General features: G+C 34.9%; 2 protein-coding genes across 2 annotated transcripts; both read right to left on the bottom strand.

Moving 5' to 3' along the window:
* Positions 1–1118: 1118 nt before the first annotated feature.
* Positions 1119–9977, bottom strand: LOC132718715 (uncharacterized). The gene is made up of 5 exons (XM_060702432.1): positions 8754–9977; positions 4462–5922; positions 2965–3115; positions 2578–2722; positions 1119–2235 (listed from the first exon to the last, which is right to left on the bottom strand). Exons 2-5 carry the CDS (start codon positions 5919–5921, stop codon positions 1598–1600), a joined length of 2394 nt encoding a protein of 797 aa, XP_060558415.1. The 5' UTR covers position 5922; positions 8754–9977; the 3' UTR covers positions 1119–1597.
* A 5990-nt stretch (positions 9978–15967) lies between these two features.
* LOC132718714 (suppressor of cytokine signaling 5-like) lies at positions 15968–17667 on the bottom strand. Its single transcript, XM_060702431.1, has one exon. The coding sequence runs from the start codon at positions 17631–17633 to the stop codon at positions 16239–16241; it is 1395 nt and encodes a 464-aa protein (XP_060558414.1). The 5' UTR covers positions 17634–17667; the 3' UTR covers positions 15968–16238.
* Positions 17668–18777: the final 1110 nt, after the last annotated feature.

Here is an 18777-nt window from a genome sequence, read left to right as displayed (position 1 = left end):
GTGGCAGGGATATATAGAGTTAATGTTTCTATATGTATCAGCATAGAGATCAGATTTCTTTTCAATCAAATTGTTTTGCTACTGACAAAACCCAAATATTCACCTGACATGCACTTAAACGTGAGTCTTTGACGTGGCAAACACCAGCGTCTCAGCACAATTAAGCAGCATTTATTGATATAATTATAAAGTTGCAATACAAATGCAGTTCAATGAGTAACTACCTTTATTATCAGCAAACAATTTTTCTTTGCCCAAGAGACAAATGTTGTAAGTAAATATTTCTTGTGATGAATTGGGTAATATTTAGCAAAAGGCTAAATTTGTTAGTAATTTATGTATTATATAGTAGTACTGCGAGATAGAAATAAAGTCGTATATTAAATGTATAACAAATGTACCTCAGATGTATTATTTTCAGGTGTTAAAGAGCAACCAGTGAAATCAAATCAGCTTGCTATCAAAAGTGAAATGTAATTAAATATCAAATGTAGAACATACAATCTTTTAATGTTATTAAAGGCATTTATTGCATGTTTCTTATTCTCAAATCTGTGTTCGAGCGTGGTGCTTTATATAACATCTGTAATAAAAGTCTCTGGTTCGAGAAAGTTTTCTCAATATACATGTACATGAATAAACTGTTTTAAAAAATGTCAGATATTTATGCGCACACTTCTTGACTTAAAATGGTATTGTCAACAGTAAAGATGCTCTGGAACATTCATTGACTGCAATCATTTGTGGCGTTTGGGTAATAAAACACAGTTGATATAGCTCAGAAATTGTCATTGATCAGTCCATATCCTAGGGCATTCTGTATTTAAAAATGCGGGGAACCGAACACAATCGGTAACGGGTACTAGGGTATAAAGCAAGGAGGGAGAAGCGTGCCGATTCATGTTACGCTTACAATTACTATTAATTGTAATTTATTGCAATTACTACCTTTTAACGTTAATAAACTAACACGTTAAAGCAGACAATAGAAGCATGTAATTGTTTCTCCTGCAACAACAAATCATGGGTCTGTTCATCTTCGAAGGAGACTGAAAGCCTTCTATTACAGCGGTAAAATCGGATTTGTTAACTTTTATTATAATATTCTAATTTTAAGAAGGAAAGAAGGTAACAAATTATTGTTTTCGCCTCTTTAATAGAATGTTTGTATTTTACAAAAAATATCAATTATTGTGATTCTTTGAAAGTACACACCCCTACAATAAACGAATTGACCTAGTATGATCAACATGTTTATACAGAATATAAAAATAATAAGATTGCATTTCTTACTCATCCATAAATGATTTGAATCACAGTCAAATAAAAATAAGTTGTTGTTTGTTTTCTTAGCATAACTGAAGTTCATGATTTCATCATTGAAATATGTATAATGAAAAATAAACACTAAAAGAACATAATGAAAATTGTCAGGTCATCCATGAGCAAATAACCTTTTCAACAATAGTTAAACAATATAACAAATATAACATTTCTTACGTCAAAGTACCATAAAAATGTTTTTGTACGTTTTTATTGCCATGATAAAAAGGTCCAAGAAACATGTCCGTATATCACATGTAAGGATGTATGAGTATTATCCGCATCCTCCACATCCACCACATCCGCCGCAACCGCCGCCACAACCCCCGTCACCATATTCGTACGCGACATGACATCCTCCACATCCTGCGCCATGGCCATTCACAGAACTCGCAGTTGCACAACCTGTACCAGAATGACCTTGACCGTGTTCACTCGAAGGTAGCCTCGGGTCATTTATGTTATATCTGATTGCACCTCCTCCGCACATTGCGCACATATTTTCACCATGGAGATTATGGAAATAATAATTCGAGGGAGAGTTTATCAGAAGCCCTGCCGCTAGTATTAGGGTCATGTCGTCCGAAGGAATGCCTTTAACATCTATTTTTCCTCTCTTTAGCGGAGGTGGTTTTACCTGTTGTCCTTCCTTCCAACCTTTGGGTCTTGGAACGCACAAAACATGTAACAAAGATACCGAAAATGCTAAAGCGATGTTCTCAGCCACATCTTCACAGTTTGGGTCTTCTATAGTTATTGTCCCTGTTTTAAGGTCAACGTCAGAAGAAGCTAAATTGAAGTTATATTTGTTACAATTGTATCCAAGAGTCAACGTCCGGGGTTTTCCTTTGGTGACAAGATTGTAGAACTTGATAATGAGAGTCCCGGGTGAACCATGCAGTTCTTTTCCCCCTTAATATAAAGACGCAAAAAGTAATAAACACGAATTACGAATAATATAGTTTCTTCTAATGATGACATACGAAATAAAATAATTATCTAAACTGCCTATTGTTATAAAATAAATAAAGTTTACAAACATTTTAGCAAACAATTTAAATAAAGGGATATAACTGGTAAAATTACATGTTTACGCAAATGAAGCATCCTTTGCCTGTAAAACGAATATTGGTTGTTCTGAAACTCGTGCGTAATGTTAAAAAACCCTTCACAAATCTAGGTGAAATGTTTTTGAAATAAATTATCTCTCAAGTTAAACAAATTGAGAGTTACTTTTGAAAAGAAAAATCGTACCGTTTTTCTCGGGTTCGATTCCTCGTCTAAATCCATCCCAGCGTCCCGTTACAATGCCCCAATCTCCTTCACTGTTCTTAATCAGTACAGCCCTTTCGCCTTGTTTCGGGTTAAGAGTTACAATCGTTTTGCCTTTAGTTTTTATCTAAATATAAATTAGATAGGCAGTAAATGTGATTTGTGACATCCCTAAATAGACATAAAATTGGTCTACAGCTGAACTGACCATTTTTGATGACATATTAATATTCGATGTCTCGATTTCATTTGGAAAATAAAACCTAGCGACTTTAGCGATAGGGACTTATACCTCTCCTGTACCTCCACAATGTTAAATTTCAAGCATGAACGTAGTCTAACAGCTGATTTAAAAAAAAACTGACGTACCTGTGTTGGCAAAGGAAGCTGATCTGAGGCAATCAAGTGTGCAATGGCGCTCATTTTATCATGATAGAACACTTGAACTACTGACATAACGAGTGGAGCACTATGAATAGTACAAACTGTAAATTTCCTTTTCCCTGCATGGTTATACAGGCTGGAAATGTAACAATCAGAAGTGTCAAAACAGTTTCATGAAATGCTGCTATACAAATGTTACAGCCATTTTCATAATAAATAGGGTGAAATCTATTCGGAGATTTTTTTTATAAGAATGGCCATTACGCGTATATATATTACGAGAGATTGAAACACGTCCAGTCGCAGCGTTAAAAGGGAAATAAAAATAAAACAAAGCAAAACAACACAACACAAGATTACTAGATGTTGTTAAGATCACAATTTTTTTTTGAGTGCATTGTTGAAGAATAATGCACGGTTCGAGTTCAAATGCGTACGGATATTATCACGAAGGCCAATAGTTTTGATTGATATTACAAAGCATTTGAACGACGAACCATGCATTATTACACTTTATCACACACCCTTGCCGATTTTGCGACTCCGTAAATATGGTATTGCACGGCCGTGCATATATTTTGACGTGACGTCATTAGCGTTATACAAACATAGTGTAATGACGCGCTAAATGTTAGCGTTATACTGTAGGCGCGTCAATGAAAAATGACATTTGTTTCACTTTAAACGGTCTTTATTTTGGGTATGTGATAAATAGAATATTAAATTCGTATAAGTTCATTACTGAATTTATTGCACTCGTTGAATAAAATAATATTATGCTCGCCAGAGGCTCGCATAATATAATTTTATTCAACTCGTGCAATAAATTCAGTATTGAACTCACACTCATTCAATATCCTCTATTTATCACACACCCGTGCCGATTTTGCGACTCCGTAAATATGGTATTGCACGGCCGTGCATATATTTTGACGTGACGTCATTAGCGTTATACAAACATAATGTAAATACGCGCTAAATGTTAGCGTTATACTATAGGCGCGTCAATGAAAAATGACTCTTATTTCACTTTAAACGGTCTTTATTTTGGGTATGTGATAAATAGAATATTAAATTCGTGTAAGTTCATTACTGAATTTATTGCACTCGTTGAATAAAATAATATTATGCTCGCCAGAGGCTCGCATAATATAATTTTATTCAACTCGTGCAATAAATTCAGTATTGAACTTACACTCATTCAATATCCTCTATATCATCCAAGAAAATTAACATCTACAAAATTGTCTTCCATTTTAACATGAGAGAATTGATAAAAAATTGTTGAACTAGATTGAGCGTAGAAGAAATTTTTCTTATGTCGGTTATTGAAGACATATATGACGTCATGTGACGTGTAATTATTCGTCTTCATGCTGTGCATATATCGCGTTATAATGCTCCTGAAAGCCCTATATGTTTGATATGGGAATATTGTGAAGTGTATTAGAATTTGCATTAGTAGTGACTTTAGGAGTTTACCTGTGAGATGCAAACTGACATCTGTTGTCCTTGCCTTGAGGAAGCCTTTCAAGAGAAACCGGGCCCAACTCCTGTATATTCTCTGGTACGGACGAAACTTTGTAATCTCCTTTTTGTACTGTAAGCAATACACCCTCACGAACTGGTCGAGATGTCTTCCCAATAACCCACAATAACATACCTTGGCCGAGATTAATTCTCTCGTAGAATTCTTCGCCTGTTTGTAAATTTTGTTCTGCATCTATGTGATGAAGAATCGGAACAAAGTTCGACCCGTGTATAACTTTGGATCCCGGACACAATCCAATTTTTTCTTCAAGTGAAAATTTGATGCTGTTTGATGTTTTACAGCTGAAATCATGTTTCCCTTTTATTTTGGACCATACTATTTGTGAACTTCCAAGAGGACAGTTTTTAGGTCTCTTCAATTTTAACATTTTGCCCTGTTGAACATCTCTAGTACCTCGATATATGTTCAGACTGACATTTTTGCATCTTTTACGCGAACTCTGCTCAAGCGTGAGTGTAATCGAATCAAAGGTTATAAAACATCTCTTTGAGGATATCAACATGATCCGGTCTGGGGTTATTTTATAGAGAATGCCCGCTGGTGGCTTTCCTCGATACATGGCGCCAAAAAGGGTGAAGGACTCATTATAAAAAATCATCCAGTGCTGACTTGTTTCAGTGGAAGCGTTGCTAAGCTTAGACCCAGGACTTCTATCAGTAGTAGAATCATCATGATTTAATATTTTGCCAAGTAAACGGTACATGTCAGTTTTATATACAGATGGACACAATTGGTGAGTGTGCCACATTAGGTCAATGTCGTAACATGGAACCAGGAACGCGTCCGGAAGTTGCATTTTCAAATAAATAAACATCCGGTAGCGAATGATAGCGCTTCGTAAGAATATTGGATCCTGATAGTGTTGAAGTGATACTTGGTAGTAGAACGTCATTTGACGCTGTGCAGCCGCCAGAAGATCATATGATAATTTAGATTGGAAGGAGTCTATGACACTGTTGTCATATGGGGCTGAATAGTCCATGTGGAATGGTTCGTGGTCGTGTTGATATTTCCGTGACCAGTAGCTCTGTGATCTCAACTGAGCAGTTTGGAAATCTTTTGGGTCACGGAGAACATGATTAATCGGACGATTAACAATTGATATACAATCATTTTCATATGCTACTGGACACAACATATGACAGTGCCAGACCCAAGCGATACCAAGCGGAGCTGATAAGCATTCTGCCGGATAATCTGCCGCCAGAGGGAGCCAGTATTTCTCGTACCTGTAAATATCTCTCTTCAAAACCGATATTTCCTTCAAATAATTGGAGTCATTGACGCGTTTTAGAAATTGAATATGGTGCAAAGCTTTTATCTCCAAATTTGTCCCAAATTGAATCTGATTCGCATTTTGTTTATGCACTCCTTCTTTATCTGCTGCCATCCTAAGTATAATAAAAATATGTAAAGAAAATGTAAAGAATATTATGATGCATCTTGGGATAGATATTTCTCTTCATTCTCTTGTTTGAACACTTTTAGAATTTTATCCTACCATTTCATTTGTATCAGAGCTAGTGGGGGTAGCACATGAGGCAGACGCACACCACTCGTGTAGAATCAAACTGGCCTGAAAACCAATTTAGTCAGTCTCAGATTTCCATTTCGCTAATCTACGGGCCGATTTGTTATACAATGTACTAGTAATTTATTTGTTATAGCCGCTCTTTATAGAAAATGTTTGCAGATAAACAATGAAAAAGATAAAAAATGACAAATTTAAATATCATATATTACAAAATCAGATAAGTTAATAATGATCTTAGACGGGGCAGTTCGATTTTGTCATTACACTAATCTAAGAGAGAAAAAAACTAAGTTTTTTTTCACGAGTATATATTGTGATATAGCTATCCGCGGAAATAGCTAAATGCATAGGCACTTGTTGGCAAAAAAGATTTTTTGATCGTCTTCATACCGTGATTTTTAAAAACTTTTTTTCTATGACACACACACTTATCAAATCAATAAAACTCTACCGACAAAACGTATTGAAATATGTATATTTACTGTATAGTAATTTATATACACACTAGATATATCTATTTTTTTAGAAGACGTTTTTCGGTAGATTTTTTATTCATTACATAAGTGTGTGTGCGCGTGCGTGCGTGTGTGTGTGTGTGTGTGTGTGTGCGTGTGTGCGTGCGTGCGTGCGAGTGTGTGCGTGTGCGTGTGATAAAAAAAAAATTGCCATCAAGTGCCTATGCTCTTCCAAACTCATAGAAGAAGCATATTTTAAGTAGGGGCAACAACTCAACTTAACCATGATACGCACGTGAAAGTACACGTAAAATATACCAATGGAATAATTATTGATTTTTCTAACCAACAAACTATTTTCGCACGATTTCCACGTGCAATAAAAATTTAGCAGGTTATTTAAATACATGTAGTTTTTATACTGGTTGTAAACATGGCTGAGTGAGAGGGGAGCAAAGACTTATTGCAAATTCTAAGTTATTGGGTAAGTGTGCGTCAGAAATAAAAACATATGTAGATTTAGTTTATGGAGACAATGCCATTCCATATCATACAATCAGCAGGTGGGTGTTAATGTTAAAGGAAGGTAGAACTAATGTAAAGGATGATCCCCGCCCCGAGCGGCCAGTTTCCGCAACCTCTGAAAAAGGCATCAGCACTGTCAAAGCCATAGTGATGAAAATGCAATATATACTGTGAGGAAATTAATGACGTATCGGGCTTGAGTGCGTCATATGTGGTTTCCATTTTGAAAGAAAAGTCAAAGATAAGGAAAATGTGCGCCCGTTGGATCCTGCATTTGTTAACTTCAGACCAGAAAAGGGGGCGGGTTGAAAAAGCCATGGTCTTATTGACTAGGTTCAAAGATCGAGACCCTTTCCTCCTGGTAGTGATTGTCACAGGGTATGAAACGTGGATTCATTTTTATTCTTTTTTGAGCCCGCCATTAAACTCAGTAGCAAAATGTGGGTAAAAATAGGTTCTGCTCGATGTAGCAACAGCGTTAAAACTGTCATGTACGCTCTATTTTTACAGTGATGGAATAGTGGTATGACTTTTTAAGTTATAAAAACGCGGTGCCGTTGCCACTAATTGAAATATGCCCCTCGTATTATAGATGACGTAAAATGGGACACATATGTGTTACTTTAAAAACAAACTTTACTTAACATGTTAAAGTACTTGTAAAGGAAAATATCTTTTTTTTTTCAAAATGATGTCTAGATATGTAGATGTAAATATTCAATTATTGTGTTTTATCTACGAGCAATTTCAGAAAAAAATAAAAACAACTGTTATTGCATGATGACGTTGTCAAGTTATGACACTTGTTGTCGTTGTATTGACATGGTGGTGGTGTTGGTAGCTTTTACTCCGGATCATGGCAGTAAGCCACATTAAAATTACCAGAGCACAGTTCAACCACGTTTTCTTTCATTGGCAGGCTATCAGGCAGATTACCTTCATTTCCGCAAGGAACTGATAACATCTGTACATCAATCATAACGAAAATGACCAGCGTCGTCTGGGAATCGAACACTGATCGCCCGATTCACGGTCCAATGCTCTAACTATTGAGCTAACCGGTTATTGTAATGACTTTGTGATGTGATATATGTGTATAATCTACGAGCCATCCAAGTATAATATATGGGACAATTAGAACTATAAAACTGTTAACCAAAGCGTGGTACTTTTTATTAATTGTTAAAATAACTTTGTATCATTTAATCATATATAGATAGTTAATACAGTTATATAGCATTCCATGTTTATTTGTTTATTCAATTTAATTTCATTAAAAATGAAAATAAAAGAGAACGTTTCTCAAAAAGTGTTACATGTACTTACAGTATCTTTTGTAAGTGCTAAAATCTTCTCAATTGCATAAAAATCCATGTACATGTACTAACATGAACTGGAACATATCCACATGTCCTTATATCAATTTTACATAGATGTATTGTATATGCACTTATAAGTGAGTAGCCTGATTTCAAAATATTTATGAATCTTGAGCGAGACAACTTATAAAAGCGATTCTTTATTGAAAATTAGCTGATAAAGAATTACAAATTTTCAATTTTTGCACTTGATATATATCATACATCCCAATGAAAATTCTCAAATATGTATATGAAATTGTTGAAAATTTTACGTTTTTGAATCTCGATTGAATAGGATCTCTGAGATTGAGAACAATAAGCAAGTAGTATTAAATTCTAAAGTTTACCTTTAATGTTAAATAAACTGTTGTCTGCTCGGTGTCCTTGAATCGGTGTAATACTATGATGTTTTGGATAAATCTCAATTCAGCCATACGTCTTGAATTATCTTAAGTTTAATCATATCACCTGACATGGATGAATGGCACCTAAAAGAATTTTAAAAAATGTGCCAATAACTTACGTCCCAAATTATGAAAGCCTAATATGTAAATTAATATTGAAATTGATATTGAAATCAGACAAAATGGAATATGTATCATATGAAATAAATATAAAGTTGGTAAGGCGTTATAACGCGAATTAAAGGCGAAACTACGAAAAACCAAATTGCGAAGTAATACGAATAAAGGCGTAATAACGCGAATAAAGGCGTAATAGCGCGAAAAAAGATGTATTAACGCAAAAAGGCGTAATAGCGCGAAACAAAACACGTAGTAACGCGAAAGAAGTCGTAATAACGCGAATCAAAAAGCATAATTACGCAAATAAAGGCATTATAACTCGAATCGAAAGGCGTAATTACGGGAATCAAAAGGCGTAATAACGGGAATAAAGGCGTTATAACGCGACTCAAAAGGCGTAATAACGCGAATAAAGACGTTATAACGCGAATCAAAAGGCATTAGCACGCGAATCAAAAGGAGTTATAATGCAAAAAAATCGTAGCAACGCGAATAAGGTGAAAAAACGAGAATATAGGCGTTAAAATGTTAATCGAAAGGTCAAATAACGCGAATCAAAGGCGTAATAACGCGAATAAAGGCGTAGTAACGCTAAAAAGGAAAGACACGTCTGATTGAGTGAAACTATAATCCACAGAGTTTGTGGCCAACAAAATTAACTAAAATGCGTTTCCCTATATAAGCCTGTAGCAATCAAATAACCCATGGATCAGTGCCGATTTTGATCTCAGGAAGCCTGAACCTGTGTTCTGCAGACTGTCTCATTATAAGTTATATCTAACTTCCTTTCTATCGGCTCAAAGCACACAATTTTGGAATAGATACTCTTTATTTTGTGACCTTGACTGAGAAAGGTCAAACCTGCGCTCATAATGGTAAACATTTCTGCCATTTTAGCTTCTACTAAAATGAAGCTACTGAAACCTGTGCATGTATATATATATGAAACTGACATGAAATATGTTACCAATCCTGCTGAAGCACTTGATATTTATCATTTATTACATATCCTTAGCAAGTTGATACTACCAGTCTTTTATTAAAGATCCTGTAACTCAAATTTTCATGGTTTTATATCATAATATGATGCTCAAATGAAGATCTATCAATAATGTAAGTTCCAGAAAGCATTATTTGTAAAGATATTACTGAATTTACATTTAATGTAAATAAAGGTAGGTAATTAGAAATTTATTTTCGATAAACTCTAAGCCAACTTTTTTATAACTTATAATGTGAATAAACATTTGCAGTACATATTAAACATATTCTTGGATGTTTACAGTAGACATTGCTTTAGAAGAATAATTATAAACATAAATAAAATTTCACTTACGTGTTGTTATATCTTTAATAACAACATACAGGATCTCTGATGTATCAGATCAAATATAAAGATCCGTGGTGGCGTGCTACTTTGAACGTATTAAAATATCGTTTCATCGGTATTATTAGTGTGATTTAAAAAATTGGTCCAAATTGATTTCAAAGTTAGCACTCTACCAAAACAAGTTTTTGTTAGCTATTTGGATCATTTGGCATAAAAACTACAAATACAAAGAATAGACAAATGAACATATTAGCGGATTATTGATAATGTAAAAAACAATGTAATATTTTGTACAACTAGCCATATTTAACAATAAACCATCCTGAACCAGATTTTACCAGTATGTGCGGTCTAATCTGGTTTGATTGGGTATTACGTCACACCGACTTAGCACGTAGAAGTGATATGACGATGTTCCAGAAGAACTCATGTGCCCTTCCATCTATATTTCAGGCACAAACGGTCACCTGAGTAGAACCACTGACGTTCTGTAAGCTAGCTTGATAGCTTCCTCAAATGAGAGAATCCAAAGTTCCTTTCGGGACTCGAACCCATATCGATGAGGGGCAAGTAACAACTTTAACCACTCGGCCCCTGATACTTTTTCGTATTTCGAAATTGAAATCAAAGCTAGGAAAGTCAAATCCACAAATACAAAAGATGTTTAGAATTTTAATTTAATTACCATTTAAGTTTATGATGAAACATAGTACTAATACTAATAGTTCTAACCCCTAGCACATATTCTACCCATGTGACCAGTGCGGACCAATATCACCCTTGCATTCTTGCTATCTGAGCATATCTTTCAGTCACTATGTATTTTGAAATTTTCTCTAAATGATGAATGGTTTTGTCCAGATTGAAAGATAGACAAGTCCATTCAAGAGCATGCATTTAGCGTGGTAAGGGGTTAGTGTAAGTTTCAAATCTTCAGTAAAGTTTAGGTATTTTCCCTTTTTCCCATTGTCAAGTTGGGCTGAATAGACTATATATTTCAATTTATGAGCCGCGCCATGACAAAACCAACATATGGGTTTGCGACCAGCTTGGACCCAGACATCCGCGCAGTTTGATCAGGATCCATGCTGTTCGCTTACAAACCCTATAACAACTAGAGAAACTGATAGCAAACAAAATGGATCTTGATCAGACTGCGCGAATGCGCAGGCTGGTCTGGATCCATGCTGGTCGCAAACCCATTACGTTGGTTTTGTGATGACGTGGCTCATTATTATATATAATTGACTGTTACAATGGTGATTGACCAACAGTTGATATTGCAAAATATAAATCTGTCTAAAATACAAAAAGTCTGCCCAACTCTTTTTTATAAATTAAATCTTAGATGTATATTCTGATGGATATTAATAATAATTTCCTTGGGCCATGTGATTTATTTATTGTTTATGCAATGTAAATCATAAAATTTATCTGTTCATTCACTATATACTCTTGCATGGGCATAATGTCACTTCAAACAAATTGAAACATATATTCTGAAGTGGAAGAGGATCCTAGCAATCTTAACAATTATCATGTAGAACCTATGTGAAATTTTCTTCAATGAAAAAAAAGAAAGTCTTGTTCTGAAATAAATATTTAATTATCAATTGCACCTTAACAAAAGTCCTTTTGATCCAGGGTAAGTTAACCAAGCAAAACATAAAATACAGCAACAAAATAAATCATATAATGAAAAAAAAATATTATGTCCAATGCATTACATCCTCATTCTTCAAAATATAGATATATATATATAGCTTTATGTATTTACATTTGAATCTGTCTGAAGATTAAATAATGTAAGTAAATTTAAACTTGAAGCAAATGCATAAAACAAAGCAATATTGGCCATACAAACATTCAGAATTAAAAAAATTGAATTTAGAGTTCTGGGTCTTGGTCAGTGACCTACAAATAACCCGTGAAAATCATGAGATGTCATTAATATGTTTACACTTATACATCAGTGATTGACTCATACATCAAAAGGGTATTTTCCATCATTTTGTTGTCAAAGTTACATCTACCTGAAACTTACATGACTGCCTTTGATGTACATTTCCTATGACAAAACTTTCACAATAATACTATAAGTATAAGTAGCAAAACATTTTTAGTCCCACAAAAAACTGGAACTGGGATACATATGTTTACATAAAACTCAGTTTTAAATACAATGCAGGTAGGTGACGAAAAAAAGCTTATTTGTAATTCAACAAGAACAAAAAATTATTGGTAAACTTACTGCTTCAAAAACTTTGAAGGAAATTTAAGAAAATATCTTAAAAAAATATATGTACATATTAATTATATGTCAAAATAAGTGTCAAAATTCAAAGTTGAAAAGAAAGATTGAAAATAATTATAATTACATTTGTATTTTAATATCTCAAATAACGAAATAAAAATGTTTTTCTCTAATTATTTTATGTAATATATAATTGTGTGACATATCTACTTTTTTGAAATTATCAACAGCTAAATGTGCAATGTGAATTCATATTCGCAGATTTTCAAAAACAACATACTCCTACTTTAAAGTGAATTGGTCTACATGTATATTGGAAGGTCTGTAATACAATGACTAATTACACTAATAGTATTTAGTATTAAACCTTACAATAAACCACTAATGAATTATACATGGAAGCTATTGGCTAGTGTAAGATACATAATGTGACATCACATACATTATAAAGCAGGTAATAAATGCTCTAGAACAAAATATTATTATTCGTCAGATAAATGGTCACTCTAAATCATTTATAACTTTATCAACGTTTCTTTTTCAAGCAGTATTGTAAATAAGAATATCCAAATGATACATTGGTATTGTTTTTATCAATGTTTGAAAAACTTAACGTAAATATACCCATTGTAGACCTATCCACTTTAATTACTAGCCAAAAAAATTTTTGACTTATAATTTTGGTACATGAAACAATAATTAGTCATTTAGGCCAAAATTGTGCTTACTGGGAATCCCTGAAATATGGCTAGGCAATTACCCAGACAAAATTTAGGCCAAAATTGTGCTTACTGGGAATCCCTGAAATATGGCTAGGCAATTACCCTGACAAACACGTACTTGTACATAACAACATATGCTTATTTGTGATAAACTTTGACAAGCCTAAAGCTCAAATACTAGTGATAATAGAAGCTCAAACTTAAAATTATAAAAACATAAAAATAGAAACGTAATAAAAACTGAAATTATAATAGCACCGAAATTGCTGTTCACAATGAAATCTTAATTTAACAATAACACTCTACAACCAAAGCAAGCAATTTTATATGTGTTCATGATGTAACAGAAAAATAAAAAATAATGTCAGAAATTGTTATGCTTTGTGAGATGGTCAACTTTACTTTCTGCCATTTTAACAAAGTAATTTATCACTATGATTCTAAACATAATCAAGACCACTGCGTGCAGTGGTAACACTCATCTGTTAAAAAATTTGCTTAAAAGGGGCATAACTCCAGAAATATTGCTTTAAGAATTATGCCCTATGTCTAATAACTGCACTTTTCTAAGCTTCATGTACATAACTTAAAAAATTTGAATTATGGGCAACATGAAAGTTTTTGCAGGATGACAACGTCAACAAAGATGACACTGCAGCAATCATAATAGCTTGGCTATTTCCTCAAAACAGACAAGCAATAATGAAAGCTACAGTAGTCTTAAACATAAACATTTTAAAACTATCCCAATCCAAATTACAACAAAAAATGTCATGGAAATTATATTTGCCTTATGCTAAAAAGGTAATTTTTTCACAACTTTTTTTGAATTTCACCCCAAAAGGACAAAACATAACATAATTGACCCTTATGCTATATAACAATATTGACCCTTATGCTTTATAACAACTTTGACCTTTATGCTATGTTGATTTTTTTTTCAATTCCATAAATTGAAAAAAGAATATAGAAGACACCTGATAAATAAATTTTATCATATCATAATTCACAAAGGCAAGACAAACAGTAAGTCATCGAAGCCTTTACATTCCACTGTTTAGTCTACAGCGTTAACAGGAGAACAGCAGGGCAAATCTATATGTCCCATCCCCAGCAACCTTAACGGGAGACCCGTTCTAAAAGTAATGCTAATAATTAGCTATGAGAAACTAGAACTGCCACTATCATGGCGTGAATACCCCCGCATACCACTTTGTCAGAATCAACAGTGGCCATTTAGAGCTCAAGGACAACCTCCCTGCCAAATCTGAGATTACTAAGCCAGTGGATTGCTAAGTTTTGTCAAGGTCCCTGTGACCTTGCCCTTTGACCCAGTGACTTCAAAATTAATAGGGGTCACCTTATAGTCATGATCAACATCCATACCAAATATGAAGACTGTGGGTCAAAGGAATGTTAAATTAATGGGTGTACAAACTTTTTGAAGTCAAAGTCCCTATGACCTTGACCTTTGATCCAGTGACCTCAAAATCAAAAGGGGTCATCTACTAATCATGATCAACATCCATGCCAAATATGAAGACTGTGGGTCAAAGGAATCTAAAGTTATTGGGCAGACAAACTTTTTGAAGTCAAAGTCCCTGTGACCTTGACCTTTGACCTGGTGACCTCAAAATCAATAGGGGTCATCTACTAATCATGACTAACCTCCATGCCAAATATGAAGACTATGGGTCAAAGGAATCTTAAGTAATTGGGCGGACAAGCTTTTTGAAGTCAAGGCCCCTGTGACCTTGACCTTTGACCTAGTGACCTCAAAATCAATAGGGGTCATCTTTTTATCATGACTTACCTCCATGCCAAATATGACGACTGTAGGTCAAAGGAATCTTAAGTTATTGGGCGGACAAGCTTTTTTGAAGTCAAGGCCCCTGTGACCTTGACCTTTGACCTGGTAACCTCAAAATCAATAGGGGTCATCTACTAATCATGACTAACCTCCATGCCAAATATGAAGACTGAAGGTCAAAGAAATCTGAAGTTATTGGGCGGACAAGCTTTATACAGTAAAGGTCCCGGTGACCTTGACCTTTGACTGAGTGACCTCAAAATCAATAGGGGTCATCTACTTATCATGACTAACCTCCATGCCAAATATGAAGACTGTAGGTCAAAGGAATCTTAAGTTATTGGGCGGACAAGCTTTTTTGAAGTCAAGGCCCCTGTGACCTTGACCTTTGACCTGGTGACCTCAAAATCAATAGGGGTCATCTACTAATCATGACTAACCTCCATGTAAAATATGAAGACTGTGTGTCAAAGGATTCTTAAATTATTGGACAGACAAGCTTTATATAGTCAAGGCCCCTTTGGCCTTTTCCTTAAACCCAGTGACCTCAAAATCAATAGGAGTCATCTACTAATCATGACTAACCTCCATGCCAAATATGAAGACTGTAGGTCAAAAGAATCTTAAGTTATTGGGCGGACAAGCTTTTTGAAGTCAAGGCCCCTGTGACCTTGACCTTTGACCTGGTGACCTCAAAATCAATAGGGGTCATCTACTAATCATGACTAACCTCCATGCCAAATATGAAGACTAAGGGTCAAAGGAATCTTAAGTTATTGGGCGGACAAGAAAAAACCGACGGACAGCCGGACGGCCGGACTGCCGGACAAGCTGATTCCAGTATACCCCCCTTTCAACTTTGTTGTGCGGGGGTATAATGAACTGCAAAATTTACAAGGAATTTCCAATATATATGAAAAACAAATAAATGGGCTATACATGTACTTACATGGCAAAGGAAAAATATGCCTTTATTTTACATTGGCAACAAATACATTAAGCATTAATCTAATTAATGTAAATCTGAATATGTAATTACAGATGAAATTTCTCCGTTAAAAGCAACCAATACTTTAAGTCACTATCTCTTTAAATGAATGATGAAATTTCAAGGCCTTAATGCCTTTTGATGGCCAATATCTTAACTGTAAAGATTGCACAATAAAGTCTCTTTATGCCCGGTTTCTTACTTCTAAGCTACATTGTCAAATCTGCGTACACGAACCTTTTGTTTATAGTGATAAAATCGTAGATATTCCTTTAAGCTTGATGGCAGTGTAAGCTGGTTAATGCCATCATAAGTTAAACTGCTACATATTGTTGCACGTGTAATGTGCTGTAGAGAGAATGGAAAATTTCGATGAAGTGGGAGAGTGAGCATCGGCTCAAAGAACATACAACTACTTGGATCTTTGTAGTGTTCTATTAAACCACACACAGATCCTGCGGCAAACACACCTGGATCTCGCGAGTCGAAGCTGAACTTGTGATTCCACTGCTCAATCCTTGCATGAAGGGATCTACCATATCTTCGAAAACTGACTGAGAACAGAAATTCGTCTTGTGCACTGTCCCGTAACAGGAATGTCCCTTCTGGTTTGTTCTCGATTAATTTCTCAGCCTGGTAGCGATCCATGACACCCCAATAAAAGCTTGATTTAATAATCCTTTGAAGGTCTGGTACAAGGTGATGTTTATAATCCACCTGGGTATGAATACCACCTAGAGGGCGTGAAATGTTCGGCAACCAGGGGTTGGCATTGAGACTAAGTGTTGAGCATGCCAGGCTCCTTGTGTCTATATTAGTAGGTTTGAGAGTAGAGCTGACTAGACTTTCTGCTTCTGCTGAAAAAAATCCCATAGCACCATACGAAGGATACTGGCCCGCAGCTTCCTGCCCAACTTTTAACTTTTCATTATCATCTTGTTCCGATTTATGTACCCAAACATTACCATCTGTACCATCCTTGACCTCAATTCCATGTTCCATTTCAAACCGTCTTTGGGCAATTAACTGTTCATCAATGTCATTTATTGGATACAATGCATTCAGGTTTATTATTGGAAGAGGGACATCTATTCTATTCACATGGCGACCAGCTCTTCCTGTGATCTCCCCTTGTAATCCTCTATTCAACTCATTATTTGAAGCAGCAAGCTGCAAATGAGCCATTGCCGAAACAGGCAGACTAATATCACTTTGTAATATACCTGTCCCACCTTCTGCTCCAGAAATTGAATGCCTGTATGATGTGCATACACACTCTGCACCAGATTTTAATGGCACATTCAATTCAGACTCCGAAACACAGTGCGACTGTTTTGTTGTATGAAGTTTTCCACGCAGCTTTACAGACCAGAATTTTTTTCGTGTGCTCGGCTTATCATGTAGTGTAGATGCCTTCTTTCTCTTGCTATTTGGAATGCGGGATGACCTGTGTGAGGACTTTTCAGACTTGATACTGCAGCTGTCACTACCCGCAGCTCCAACTACCTCGGTATCTTCGACAAGATCGTCGGAGTCGGTCACATCTTCATAATCATCATCAAGAGATTTCTCATGTGGGCCTGCTGGTATGTCCTTCATTTCTGTAATATTATATATAACATTATTTACCAATCATAAACACCATTTTAATAGTTTTACTTTTTTTACCTTTTTTATTTTGGTAATACATATGGCAATGCCACTAACTAAACTGATGGTAGGAGCCTTCAAGTGCCCCTTAGTGCATTATTTCAGGTGCAAGCTGGTACCTAAGTAAAACCATAAACATTCAACAAGCTAGCTAGTTTCCTCAAATAAAAGAATCTGGAGTCCCTAATGGTTTTGTCTACACACCAATTTATCATATTTACGTAATACTGTAAGAATATGGAATGATGTAAGATAAAGAAATATGAACAATACAGATGAACAATAGAAACCAGACATTTATTGGAATGATGAAGGCCGCAGGTATAAAAGGTATAAATTAACAATGGAATGAAGAAAAAATGAATTTGATTTCTATATTAATTACAATGCTTCTGAAAACTGTCAAATAAATTTAATAAGTTTATTTCCATTAATTTAGTTTGAGATTAATCAAAACTTCGTTTTCCTTAATATCTTTATGCTTATCAATTCTATAGTATAGCACATTATTATTTCTTATCTGTAGAAGATTTGCAGACATAGAATATGATTGACATAACACAATTTGGTATTTATTACCAAATGCCTGTCAGACAGGACTCCGTACTCAGAAAAAGTATGCATCCAAAAGATGCACATTATTTGAAACTTTGCATCCTAAGCAAATTCAATGAGTTCTGGACTCAGGATGCAGAGGTAAAACAATCACTGCTTGAAGGGTACATTTTTTATCCGCAAATAATTAAATGAATAATCTATCAGAACACTATTGTTGTTAATTTTGAGTACATATGCATTTTATACATGTTACATTGTACAACTAAAGTCATACAATAACCCTGCCCTGCTTTCAATTTGGAACATTCCCTTGTTAATTCAATAGATTTAATTATAAATAAAAAAGTTAAAACTAGAACTGCCACTATCTTGGCGTGAATACCCCCGCATACCACTTTGTCAGAATCAACAGTGGCCATTTAGAGCGCAAGGACAACCTCCCTGCCAAAATCTGAGGTTACTAAGCCAGTGCATTGCTAAGTTATGTATTCTACATGCTTCAAATGTGAAAATGTCAAAATCAATACATTGGCAG

The sequence above is a fragment of the Ruditapes philippinarum genome, unplaced genomic scaffold, assembly GCF_026571515.1.
Source record: "Ruditapes philippinarum isolate M1 unplaced genomic scaffold, ASM2657151v2 ctg1983_1_1_1_1, whole genome shotgun sequence".
Taxonomy (NCBI): Eukaryota; Metazoa; Mollusca; class Bivalvia; order Venerida; family Veneridae; genus Ruditapes; species Ruditapes philippinarum.
The sequence above is the reverse complement of the archived record's forward strand: the minus strand, read 5'-3'. Positions and strand labels throughout refer to the sequence as shown.

Bases quoted from the DNA above. Each gene is read 5' to 3' on its own strand.
- LOC132718715 (XM_060702432.1), bottom strand. From the start codon at position 5,921: ATGGCAGCAGATAAAGAAGGAGTGCATAAACAAAATGCGAATCAGATT. The intron at 3,116-4,461 runs GTAAACTCCTAA...TTACATTTCCAG, and splicing joins TGTCAGTTTGCATCTCACAG to CCTGTATAACCATGCAGGGA. The intron at 2,236-2,577 runs GTACGATTTTTC...CTTTATATTAAG, and splicing joins AATCGAACCCGAGAAAAACG to GGGGAAAAGAACTGCATGGT.
- LOC132718714 (XM_060702431.1), bottom strand. From the start codon at position 17,633: ATGAAGGACATACCAGCAGGCCCACATGAGAAATCTCTTGATGATGAT.